This window comes from Cibotium barometz, chromosome 7, assembly GCF_041138505.1.
Source record: "Cibotium barometz isolate CiBa-2024 chromosome 7, ASM4113850v1, whole genome shotgun sequence".
Lineage (NCBI taxonomy): Eukaryota > Viridiplantae > Streptophyta > Polypodiopsida > Cyatheales > Cibotiaceae > Cibotium > Cibotium barometz.
Genome location: NC_141052.1, coordinates 10,848,890 through 10,862,663, shown reverse-complemented (window position 1 = coordinate 10,862,663; position 13,774 = coordinate 10,848,890). Strand labels below are relative to the sequence as shown.

The following is a 13,774-nucleotide window of genomic DNA, read 5'->3' as shown; positions in this document are numbered from 1 at the left end:
GGGTGTCAGCACGTCATGTTCTCTCTCTTTCCCTTGGCAAATGAGCAGATGCAGGCGGTGCGGGACAGACAGTGTGTGCTCTGCTCCTGAGTGGAAAGGGGCTGGCTTCTCTTGACATAAAGGTGGACAGGGGCTGGTTTTTCATGAACATAGACATCATCTCGATGGCGTTCAACTGATGGAACTTTCAGCTTCTCTTTGCTTTGGGTTCGGGACTGTTTTGGGACAGTTTATGGGCTGTTTTTGTTTGGCTGCAAATTCAGCAATGTACTTGGGTTTCTGGCTACAAGTACAGATCTTTTGGTTATGTTTCTTGGCATGGGAGAGATGCAAGCTCGCATGGCTGCGTGCTCATGGAGCAGATTGTTTTCTTCCTCTGCTAGAAAGGAACAGTGGGACCTACAGTTATGGGCATCTCTATGTTGCCAGATGTTTCATGAGGGAACAGGTAACTAGATGTATGGAAACAGGACAGAAGTTTCAAAGGGAAAGAGGCCTAAGGGTTTCATGTGGAAACAGGTCGTAGGTTTCTCGAGGAAACATGTATTTGGGTTTCTCCAGGAGATAGGTCACATGCAGGCAGAAGGTACAGGACTGGACACATGTTTGGTACAGCCTTGCTACTGATTGGACAAGGGACAAGGAATTCCATGACAGAGATGGATAGTACCCTTGGAAGGTAGAGAGGGTTGGAACAGGTGTGTCGACTGTATGGTATGCTGTGCTGTGATACGAGTTCTCTTTTGAGAGACAGTTTGGGAGTTTGTGTTGTGATGCAAAAGCACTGGATGTGTCAGGGTGTGATGCTGTTCATAGTGTGAGAGGCTATGGATGGTTGTGGCAGCCGTGATCATGGGAGAAAGCTTTTGTATGCAGACTCAATGTGAAAGAGTCTTTCGATGCGAACAATGGCTGGACTTGTTTGTGGATGCCGAGTGGACAAGAAGCCAGATACATGTTCTTTGCAGGCTTCAAGGGTTCTACTGCGACGGCTGAGTTCCTAGCCTTATATTGTAATCAAAGCTCTTATAATCAATTAAAGAAATACCGCAAGGGGCGCCACTGCGATTTGGGGCCAATCGGTGTCCGTGTACTGTTTGCAGGAGCACTCTAGCTCCCCCTGTTTGTTTTCCTTTTCTAGGTCCTCAATGGCATTGAAGTGTTTTATGTGCGAGTGTTTTGTTTCACCGCCCGTCAGGCCGGTTTACATTGGCCTTGGTGATTCGTGTATATTATGGCTTAGCAAGAAGCAACCCATTGTGGCCACTTCTAGCTATGAAGCTAAGTACAGGGCAACATTTATAGCTATGGTTGAGTGTGTTTGGTTCAAATGCCTTATTGTTGCTGATTTGGATATTGGTGAGTCCTTAGCCACTACCATCTTTACTAACAGTCAGAGCACTATGGCAAGGAATCCAATTTTTCACGCTCGCGCAAAGCACATTGAGGTGCATTATCATTATGTCAGGGAGAGATGCTCCGTAGAAAGACTGTCTCAAAAGAGAAGTTTGAAGCTTTTTGCAAAGCTTTGAACTTCCTTCCCTTTGGAGATTAGTATAGGCTCCCTCTCATAGTCCAAAGAGCCTGGTATGTCTTTGTACTTTTAGTACCAACTCACCTCTTGTTCACATTATCTTTCCCAGGGAGGATTTGTAGCCATATTTGGTAGTGATGTGTGTGAACACATTAGGACCAGTCAGGACACTTTTTTCCTTTTTAGGAGGTTTTTTCCCTGTACTAGTATACACCCATCTTGGGGTATACTTATCATTTTTGTACAACATACATTCATTATCTATCTATCATCTTATTGTGTGCTTCCTTGAGCTTCTCCACTATCTTTTCCTTACCTATTTCAACATCAGCAAGATAGGTAAGGAAAAGATCCCTGGACCTGATGAGCTTCCCATCAAATTTTACTAGCACTTCTGGCTGCTCGTTAGTCAAGACATGTGCTCTATGATCAACACTGTATGTTGGAGTGGTGAACTCACCTATGAAGTGAATAGATGCTACATCAAACTGATTCCAAAGAAAGCAAATCGCTTGAGGGTAGGGGACTGGCGCTCGCTCACAAAGCTTAACACCCCGTATAAGATATTTACTAAGGCAGTTGCTCTTTTATAAAGTACATTCTACCAAGGGTGGTGGACTCCAATCATTTGGGTTTGTATACGGCAGGAAAATTCATGAGGTAGTGCCATAGTCACAAGGGACAGAGGGGACGGACCCTTGGAATGGGGGGACGCCGTCCCGGGAACACTGTGGGACATGGACGGGCGGACGTCCCAAGCTCGGCGTCCCTCACAAGGGACAACGTTCCGAGGACGGATCCAAGAGGGGATGGTTGTGGGAGACGGCTGCATGGGAACGCTTGCAGGTTACTGTTTGGGCAATGGTCACATTTTTGACCTTTTTTTTTGGCCGTTTGGGAGGGGCTTTTCATGGGCCTTTAGCCTTGGCCCATAGGCCTTGAGCCTTTGAGGCTTTGGGCCTTGGCCTCTCTCTTGCCTCCCTCCCTATAAGAAGGCACACACATACACACTTCCTCTCACACTTCAAGCTTTAGCTTCACACACACACACTCTCTCTCCCTCAAGCGGCAAGCCTCAAGGGCCAAGGTCTCAAGTTTCAAGCTCTCACACAAGCAAGCCGTAGCCTCTCAAGCCTCCCTCAACTTTCAAGGCTCAAGCCTCACTCACTCTCTCTCTCTCTCTCTCTCTCTCTCAAGCTATCAAGTGACAAGGAGACATCCATCATCCATGGCATCCTCCTCGTGGCAATGGCTCTTCAAGTTCCAACTACCCGTAGAAGGACGACGGGATGGACATGGTGGGATGAGGTCAATCACACCCCATCCCCTCACGGAGATGGTGCACATCCATGGACATGCAAGCTTTGCCCGTATAGGGGAGTGGGTGGTACTGACAAAGTAATTTTTAAGTGCCGTTCCTACCCCCGTCCCCGTTCCCTACATATGGCCGTCCCCCGTCCCTTGTGACTATGGGTAGTGCTCAACGTACAATATTGTATTGATTATGCCCTGGTCCTTAACAAACCGTGCATGATGCTTAACCTGGACCTAGACAAAGTATATGATAGGGTTAGATGGGACTTTATGCTGGAAGTACTCGACAAAATGGGGTTTGGAAGAGACTTGATATAGATGGTCAAGGCCGTGCTTGGGAATGCCAATTCAAAGGTTATTATAAATGGGGTTGCCGCCGGGGAATTCTCATTGCAAAGGTCAGTCCTTAAAGGATGCCCTCTAGTGCCGTTGTTGTTCTTGGTGGTAACAGAACCCCTACTTGCTAACATGTGGTACCTAAGAACGAGGTATTCTCAAAGGCCCCCCCCTTCTAGAAGCTGATCAAGAGATGACTACGCAGTTCTTTGATGATAATAGCTTGATCCTTGCTTATGAAGAGTCTAATGTGGATGCTTTCTTGCAGGTTGTTGAAGAGTTTTGTCAATTATCCGGGTCAATTAATAGCACTGAGAAAGCAGAAGCCCTCTTACTAGATCGAGGAGACTGTGAACAATGGGATCACAAGTATGGCTTTAAGTGGAACCCCCATGGTACACCTCTCAACTCTGTTGGGGCACCTAGGACTTGGTGGTAATGTGGTCACGTCACACTACTAAGGTGTGGAAGATTACCATATTTCTATGGAGGGTTCTACATCAGAAGCTGGCTACCTACGAGAGACTGGTTAAATGGACCCATGTTTCACACCTATGCCCGCTCTATAAGACGCACAAGGAATTTGCTTTCCATCTCCTTTGGGCCTATCCCCATGCCAAGACTTTGTGGAACAGAGTCAGACGGTGGCTCAAGGCGGTGGGCACTGGGCAGGCAATACCAATTCACATTGAAGTAAGCTCTACTTGGGGAGAGCAAGAGCTTGAACCGGGCTCTTAAGAGCATATCGCCTCGGATTCGTTTCCACATCATGAACCAGTTGTGGCTTATTCGTAATCACATAGTATTTCATCGGTGCCCTAACCCATTACTTTCTTGCTGAACGAACTCAGAATTCACACGAACCCCTATAGATTGAGGGCGCCTACAAAAAGCTCCTCTAGTAGTTGGTCTGTGGTTGACAGGCGACATTTTCTTTTAAAAAAAACTCAAATTCGCTATATAATTTAAAGTTATCTTTCGCTTGCACAAAAAAGAGAAGAAGAAATTGTGTTTGTCTTTTGAAAATTCCAGGTGTGTTGGGGTTAGAACGGGAGGAGTAGAATTATTTGAAGCTTGTAGCCTGATGTTTTTAACGGTGTTTGTAGCAGGATACGTTTAGTGCATCTCCGAGCTTTAGTGGGTCGCCCTTGATGACCGGGTCGCCATTGTTCAGCTCTCCTTTATTCACCGGATCACCTCTATTTAGTGGCTCCCCTTTGTTGAGTAGCGCAGCATCACCAAGTAAGCCCAGGAAATCTCGAAATAGGAAAAATGTATATTTCTATTGGGTGACTAGGGAACAGAGCTCTTTCCAATGGTTCAAAGAAGTCATGAATGAAGTGGCCGAGAACGACCAAAAGGTAACCACGACGTTTGCTAAAACTCAATCAATTTAATGTGGAATTAATTATTGGTAAACTTAGTGGTTGAGAATTTTGTGCAGGCTATTATTGAGATGCACAACCATTTGACAAGTGTGTATGAGGAGGGTGATGCAAGGTCAGCCTTGATCACCATGGTACAAGCCTTGCACCATGCAAGGAATGGAATGGACATTGTATCTGGGACGAGGGTAAAGTCTCGAGAGGAGGGCTTTCAATTAAAAAAGCTTATTGGTGGCTAATATATATATATATATATATAATTATATTATATTATTGATTGTTTAATTAGAAAGGTTTTGGAATTCGACAGGTACGAACCCACTTCGCTAGGCCTAATTGGAGGAAGGTGTTTGCAAGGTTGGCAGCTAGGCATCCTTTTGAAACCATCGGTAAGTAGAGTATAGCCCCACAAATATTCTCTCTCTCTCTCTCTCTCTCTCTCTGTGTGCGCGCGCGCGCGCTCTGCTGCTGCTGCTGCTGCTGCTGCCCCCCTTCAACATTAATAACACCGGCTTATGTAAAATCTCCAGGCGTTTTCTACTGTGGGCCTGCCCGTCTCACCAAGGAGCTGGACTCGTTGTCACAGAAGTTCACGCAGAAGTCCAAGACCAAATTCGTCTTTCACAAGGAGAATTTCTGAACACATCCACCCGCAAGCTTCTTACTACACTATATATTTACCATTTGCTGTACATATAACTGCTGCATCCGCGAAGATAGATTAGCGCATGCATGATCTCTCTTCGTTTGAGCGTGTTATACGCACCAGGTTCCAATGAACTTCGAAGAACATCCAACCCAGAATTGTGAATACGCAGAGAGAAACCTTGTAGTAGACGCACATCAACTCCAAATATATCGAGTGTATGTATGTAAGTAATAGCCATTTGACATCAACGAACTGGATTTGCTTAATTAAATCCGCCAATGGCTTGTGACTTATATATTTATCATTTTGTCTTGCTTGCAACAGTGATTTAAAAAAAGAAAATCAATTAATTACTGAGGGGAACCTTAGTGATGGGTTTTCTCTAAAACCTTAGTAGTAAGAGATTTTTGGTGAAAAAATAATTAAATGTTGGAAGCCGTTCGTTGAGGACGTGTCTGTTCAAGGAATGCCTATTTTGCCTTCTGCTTCTCTTTCACCATGATACATACATACATTCATAGGCACTTTTTTACGTCGACGTTGAAAGACGGCAGATCGCCTTTACAATGTTCCCTTTGACCAGTTCAACACCGAAGGCGGACGCCCGCCTTTGACTTCAAGACGCCCGCTGACTCCGTGGGTGCTCCCTCCAAATGCTCCTCAACGATTGCAGCATTCTCGCCCACCAAGCATGAGCAGCATGCCTGGGCTTGTTAAACGTTTCCCAACTCATTGCTACAGGCCTAGTGTTGTTAAACATTTCCCAATCCGTTTCACACCTTGTTCACCCATTCCCACACTCGTCTTTGAACTATCACTCTGTCTATATTACCCAGCTCATATGTACTTTTGTATATATACTTTTGTTATGTCTATTATTGTTCTCTTTTCGCGTGACATGTTTTAAATAACACTTCTAATTAGATTTATGTTCTGATTTACTTCTTTTGTTTATGATGTAGTGAAATGTGAAAATTGAAGAAAAGAGCAAGAGAAACAAGGATTGAAAATTTTAGAAATTCAAACAATCAAAGTAATGAGGTTTAGTTTCATTTAAAGCATCTTTTAGGCAATAATTTTTGTACAACCATTCATAAAATGATCAAGATAGAAAAGTACTATCCATCTTCTAATTGGATATACCATATCAAGGAAGACGAACGGAGCTACAAAAAGTTGATGCTTTATGGAAGACAATGGTATATCCATCCAACATAACAATTAAAGATATCTTTGATATTTTTATTAACAAAAAAATTTTCAATGCTTTACATCTAAGATTAGATTAGTTCATGAATAGATGAAAAAGTAATGAGAATAAAGTTGATGATTTGAGGTATGCTTTCAATAAAGGTGAAATAATAAAGAATTTATATAAGAGATAATAAAAAAATTAAAATAATAGAGATACTAAAAGAGAACAACATTACTATAGAGAGTGAAGGTGATGATAGTGACAATGAGGGGAACATCTACAAGCTAGAATAAATTCTTTTGTGCAAAAAAAGAATTCTAGGAATCCAGTAAGTAAAAGAGCAGAATCATGAGAGAGAGAGGGGTGGAGATATATATATGTGTGTGTGTGTGTGTGTGTGTGTGTGTGTGTGTGTGTATATATATATATATATGCTCGGCAAAGAGCACGAGGAAAGACACAGAGAGAGAGATACCTTTTTAAGACATAAATACAATCCCAACACGCAAAGGAAAGTTTGTTGAGTGTAAAGTGAAAAAAGTGGAGGAAACATTCTTATGATATTACAAACTTTTAAAAAAATTTTAAAAAAAAAGACCAAGAAGATAACCATCGCCATGCAGATACTTGGTAGGCCCTTTGGACACCCTGAGAGTGACGACCGAAGCCTAGGTCTTCATGGTGTGGGACCTTGTGTTTAAACAACAATGCTAAAAGGGCTAGAAAAGCCAAATGAAAACAACAAAAAGAAAAGAAAAGAAAAAAAAGAGTGTTGACAATAAAACATTTCCCTACCACATAACAGCTTCTCAGATAGGCTAGATATGATTGGGTTGGTTTACCTAGAAAATAATATAGAGACTAAGGTCATAACCATAGGCATGCTCTAAAATCTTGTTTAAGTTTTGATAGATTAGTCCTATTCCATTACCTAGCCTAAGCAACAATGATTCATTTTAGTACCAAACATAAGAGATGAAGACCAGTTGTATTTGCAATATGTGCATGTGAAATTATATAATTGCTATGTTAATGTTCATGTTTATGTGTCTACTTCAATAACATGTCACTGTTGGTCTTCTTGTCTTGCAAATCTAATGAAGGCTGCTCAACACAACTTCCTCCATACGGCATCAACTTATTTTCACTAACAAATTCCGAGGATGGAATCTACAAGATAAAGGAGGCTATGTTAACCACCTTGGTTAACATGGTTTCGGACACCACTCTCAGTAAACGACAAACATGCATTATGCTCATCTACACGAAGTTTGACTGCCCAATCTAATGGCATCCTATCCGAAGCCTGTTTATGGCCATAAGTGATGTGTTCGCAAGAGGCAAGAGCTTCTCGAGGATAAACAATGAATAATGTATTATGAGAAGTGTATTTGCTTATTGTATAAGGCAAAATTATGAGCCAAGCATTGCATATTGTATTGGGCATCTTGAGTGGACACACTTTGAGTGAGGGTGAATACTATTGCCTTGTATATATATCAAATTTGTGTCATAATTGAGGACTCTCCCCATTTTACTCTATTACTTGTGTTGAAGAACCTCTTGTGACTAGCTAGTTAGTAAGCATGTGATTATCTAATTAGTGAGTGTGAGAGGTGAGGGAGAGTGATTACCCCATTTTACTCTATAACTTGTGTTGAAGTACCTCTTGTGCCTAGCTAATTAGTAAGCTTGTGATTATCTAATTAGTGAGCATGAGAGGTGAGGGAGAGTGATTACCTTAAGGCTACCCTTGCTCACGAGATGAGGAGAGGAGAAGGAGCCAAGCTTCCCCTATGATTCCGACTGGGGGGGCAAGTCCTCGAATGACAATTAAGGTAAGCCTCGAGCACACGGACAGGCCTTAACAATGAAGCACATGAGATCACAAGAATCAAAGACCTTAAGGAGCAACTAACAAACATTGATGAGATCATTCCCACAATAGTTCGCTTGTATCCACAGTTCTTGGTGGGTTTTGGATTCCTTACAGAACTTTGCTACTACCCTCCATTTGGTTTGCCAAGGGCAATGACAACTTGTACTCCTTTGATGATTTAAAGTCTCTTGCTACATAGGAGGAACAACCCCAAGTAAACCAATCAAGCATGATTTTTGGAGATCAAGCTTTTGCTACGGAAAGTCAAGAAAGCCATCAATTGCCTCGATTTGTCCAGTCTCAACCAAGAACAAGGACAAGAAGAAGAAGAAGTGATATAACTATTGTTGGAAGCCCGGACACCTCATCGAAGATGCCAAAAACGCATTAAAAGAAACAATAAAATGAAGCAAAATAGCATGTCAGTCATCACAAATAGCACACCAAGTGTTGTAAAGGATAGCTCAATCTGATTGGGCGTTTACGGTCACATGTGCTTATGTTCCTTTTTAAAGCACATGATGGGATGTATGCTAGTGTGGAAAAATCCAAACATCCTTGGTACTTTGATAGTGGTGCTTCTAAGCACATTACCTCATGTAGAGGGTGCCGTTTGTATTAACCTAAGATGATAGTCAGTCGGTGGGATATGGCATTTGTTGGATACTTAGCACAACCCTTGTTGGAATGCTCATCTCATAAACACATTTATACCGAGCAGAATGGCAAGCTTTATGTTCTAGTTTATGAGAGAGTTGGTGATGGGGGATTTTCAGGATAGTCAATGTGCTCTGCACTTATGGTCAAGAAGACCTATTCATAAAATGTTATAGAACTTTGTGAGCTGAAAGATGTATGAGTTTAAACAAGGTGATTTGTGAAGACACCATTGATTGTGTAAAGGAAAAGACTTGGTGTGGTCCATAGTCATTCCTTTGACAAAGAAGAGGTGCAAGTTAAAGTTAAAGATTACAAGTGACGCAATAAGACTTGTAAGGAAACTAAAATGTTTCTATGATATGATATATGTTAACATCTTCATTCTTATTGTGGAAAATTTCTAAAGTGTCTAAAATGTTTCTATGTTAACATCTTTAATCCTATTGTGGAGAATTTCTGAAGTGTGTCAAGAACTATAAGTGGAAAAAGTACTTCTACATGGTGAGCATGAATTGGACTTGTAATAGTCTAGAGAAAACTCACAGTGGGGAAATGCGTAGTATGGGATGCATATGTCATTTGGTCATAAGTGTTGAAAGAAAATAAGAGATTTAAATAATTGAAGAGAAACCTCGAGACATGGAAGTGGTTCTAAATGAACTGGTTGCCTTTGTAGCAAATCAAGCTAAGCAGGGATTGTATTTGATTTTGAAATGAAGAGTAGGTTGATTGTGATAACATACACCACGAATTTTGGTTGTTTATGCGACATTGGTCTTTGCAAGTTTGTCATTAACGAGGATGCAAGCTGGTTTTATTTTATGGAATATGAGTTGCTCAAAGTTCATTAAGAGTGATTGATTAGATCTTAATAATGATGATTATGAATCATGGCTCTGATACCATGTTGGATTTAGGGTTTGGAGAGCCTAAGGTGAAAAGAAGTGGTGATTAAGCATGGTAATCATTACTAATAAATATGATAAACATTCAATTATACTAGCACAAGATGTGGACATAGATAAAGGAAAAAAGTGAAACGAGCCGAAAACCACGTGTGTTTTCTCTATTAGTGGTGGCTGAGACTTTTATAGGAACCAAAAGTACATAAAAGTAAGCACCCAAGGATATTCCTCAAGATCATCCAAAAGCTTTGGACCTTTTGCACACTCTATTTGTTTTGATGGATGATTATTTAGCTAACTCTAATATTATGTTGATAGATTTTCACAGACCCTTCTTCAATTGTTGCAGGCCATAGACAAGGTCCATTAGCAAGATTTAGACCCACTATTAGATTCGAACTAAATATGTTCATCCACAGTCCCTTAGCTCTACCATTTCTTTAGTGTTGGGTCGAGGGGTATGTACAAGTTTGCTTTTCTTGGGTGAAATAAAGAGGAACGACATCCACTTTACTTTGTCTATCAAAATGCCAAATCTTTCCCTTGATTTGATTAAATAATTTTGTACTCCTCTATGATAGTAACTATGTACCCATGAATATACTCTTCTCAAGTTGGATTATTTATATAGCTATCTTTTGCAAGATACTCGAGCCACTTCATATGAAGTGCTCACCTCAATTAAAGTAAAACCTTTGGCACTATGGCACAAAGTCAAGGGCATTCTAGCACCCAATCCTTGTTGGATCCAATGACATCTAGTCAATAACTATGTTAATCTCTGAACTCTACGGTTCAGTATCTAGTCCTTTTAGGCCGTGACAGTAGCGGTAGACTCAACTTTCAATGTGAATAAAAATAGCAAAGTCCTTCAAGAACTTGCCTCAAATATTTTGTGGATCCATCTCATGGCTCTACTTGCCATGCTTGAGCATAGTGTGAAAACACTTCCACACTTACCCAATACATACTGAACACTCTTAGTAATTTAACCACACCAAATTGAGAAGTTTAGGGTTTTATCTAGAATAACAAGCATCTTAGGTATGTGACTTTCCATAAATTTTGAGCTCATTTGAAGTCAAAACCCAATATCGAATTAAAATATCTATCACTTTTTCTCGATAAATTTTATCACCCCCATTTGGCACAAGGTCAAGTGGGCATGAAGGGTCCACCCTTGAGCACTCCTTCTTAGTACTTAACCTAAGAGATTCGTTTGATCACTCCGAAACAACGCTCACTCTTCTTCTTATAGAGAAACTTTGGCTAATCGCTCCAAAAGGGAAAAAGAATGTTACGATCCCTAGTACATGCTAGAAAAGCATAGGACACATCAGTAGTGTGTGGGACGACCCAATGACAACATACTAATGCACATCACCACTTATGAGAGTAAATTTGACGACAATGTTTTTTGGTGATGGTTGTAGGCCAAAGAGCATAAGGTGCCAGTGGGGACACATGCAGTGCATGAATATGGTGTGTAATCGGTAAGGTGACACATGAATATGGTGTGTGACTGTTAAGGGGACGCCCAAGGTCATTAACCTATTTACCCACTTTTTGTTGTGAGATAGATGCTTCATTAAAGTTTCATGCCTAAGTATAACAAATGATCAAGATAACTACTGAGCACTCCAAATTAGCACTCCTTTCTGATGAGGAAGGCGATGATTGCTTGAAAGTGCACGCTTAGACAACAATATCATGCCTAAGTACAAATGATCAAGATAATTGCTGAGCACTCCATGTTAGCATCAAGATCAAGATATGCATAAGCTCTAGATTATCACCAAATTTACTATGGTTTGCCTCTAATTTCTCTGGATCAGCTCCAAACCTCGAGTTTACTTTTGAACCACCATGTTCAACCCTAAACTCAAACACCCATGTCTAGAGACCCATCGATTCATTTTGAATCAACATCCCGTCTTGACATTGTAGACAATGACCATGACCAGAAATGGCTAGCCAATCCTACCAACATAATGTAGATTGTGCAGACATAATCTACAAAGTGACTACGCACTATAAAAATCAAAAGCTAAGAAAGTCCATTTCTAGTGTTTTCCTTGGTGTCCCATACCACCAAGGTCACAAGAGTTTGCATAGCACATTTGATGTCCCATACCTCCAAACGATCACAAAAACTATTGTGGCACAAAAAAATGAACCTTTTTTCTTTTGGTTGGATGATTCCATATCCTCAAAACCCAAGAGTGATGCAAAATATCACCATTTGTATAAGAGGCACAAATTTAAACCATTTGTTCACCATCTAGGAGATTAAAATTCTAATCTTAAAATTCTACAATACTCACTCTAGAGTTTACTTATAGATTAATGCGATAAATCTTGGGCTACATGTAACTCCAACCATTAGATTCCAAATTTTACGGAGTTACAAAAGGATTACAAGGAAATTCACCCACTGATATTTCCCAAGATGACATTACATGTCATGTACTTCCCAAATTTATTGAACAGATGGAATCTAACCTTGTTCCACCTAAACTAAAGCAACTACGTACTCAATTTAAGCATGGTGAACCCCAAATAGTAAACATCCTTAATACTGGGTTTTTCATACTAAAAACTAATTGATTTTGAGTGTGGGAGTTCTATGATCCCCATTAGCCACTAGCCTAGGATTACTACAAACCCCATTGCTTAAGATTACTCTCGGGGGGTCACTCATAAATATGTAAGCGTAGCACGGGGGGTTCAACATAAGGGGTTTTTAAAATCCCCTTTTTACACATTTTTTACATATAGAAGGGTACCATTTCAAGGGGGTATTTACAGATTGAATAGAAAAAGGGTGTGTTTTATTTATGAAAAAATTATAGATAAGGGGTTTTTAAATTAGGCCTTGAACACACGTGATATAGAGAGTTTACATATAGTGAACCCCCCGAGAGATTACTACAAATATTTAAAGATACATGGTCTAGGCATCTTTTTAAACAAAAGATATCCTACACGGACCATGCACTTAGCTTGCATGTCTATGAAGCAAGCAAACAACACTCTAGTTGTTAAATAGCACAACTCTATGGTTGTTAATCACCCAAAGATTCATATCATTTAGTGATAAAAATAGTGGGTCTAGTTTTATGTCGATCACACTCCGGTGAAACTTAAAGCCAATGCCAAGCAGGCCATAAGCTGGTCTAAACTTGAAATGACAAACTAGTCAAACAATTAAATGCATTGGAGACATGGTATCCACCCGTAAACCATCTTTGAAGAAATATGGTCAAACAAACATAATTAGACCAGGGGGCACATTTCCTTAGCCCAATAAACTAAAACCAATGTAAAAGAGACCAAATCATGCAAGGGATTGATAACCATCATCCTGACAACGGAAACTAACGTCCGTGTGCACTTACATAAAAAGTCAGTGGGGTATTATAACTCCTACAACTTATAAAAAGTTAGTGGGGTGTTATAACTCCTACAACTTATAAAAACAAAATATGAAAACTTTAAAATTACCAACTTGATCACTCCAAGTTCGAATTCGAAATAAATTTGCCAATCCTCAGAGAGCAATGGCAACTCCTACATCACCACCAAATTGTTCCTATCTAGACTGTGTTGGAACACAACCTTGCTCATTTGAATCCTCTTGGATACTCGTAGGCATGCATGAGAGGTAAAATCACTCAAATCCCATGTCAATGCATGGCTACACATGCATGTGTAGTAACCAAGATATGAAAACTAAATGGTAGCTAATGCCACCTATTTTCAAGCACGCCCCCATTGATGCAATAATAATGGACACTAGTTGGGTGTAATACTCGTAGGCATGCATGAGAGGTAAAATCACTCAAATCCCATGTCAATGCATAGCTACACATGCATGTGTAGTAACCAAGATATGAAAACTAAATTGTAGCTAATGC

At 40.5% G+C, this 13,774-nt stretch overlaps 1 protein-coding gene across 1 annotated transcript in view; it reads left to right on the top strand.

Moving 5' to 3' along the window:
• The window catches only part of LOC147636667 (respiratory burst oxidase homolog protein D-like), a 65,375-nt gene extending 59,757 nt beyond the window's left edge, over positions 1-5,618 (top strand). Inside the window, exons 13-16 of the mRNA XM_086800130.1 lie at positions 4,294-4,545; positions 4,629-4,757; positions 4,880-4,958; positions 5,100-5,618. Of these exons, the coding sequence (XP_086656256.1) occupies positions 4,294-4,545; positions 4,629-4,757; positions 4,880-4,958; positions 5,100-5,209 (570 nt within the window). The 3' untranslated portion in view covers positions 5,210-5,618. The remainder of the gene's footprint in view (positions 1-4,293; positions 4,546-4,628; positions 4,758-4,879; positions 4,959-5,099) is intronic.
• Positions 5,619-13,774: the final 8,156 nt, after the last annotated feature.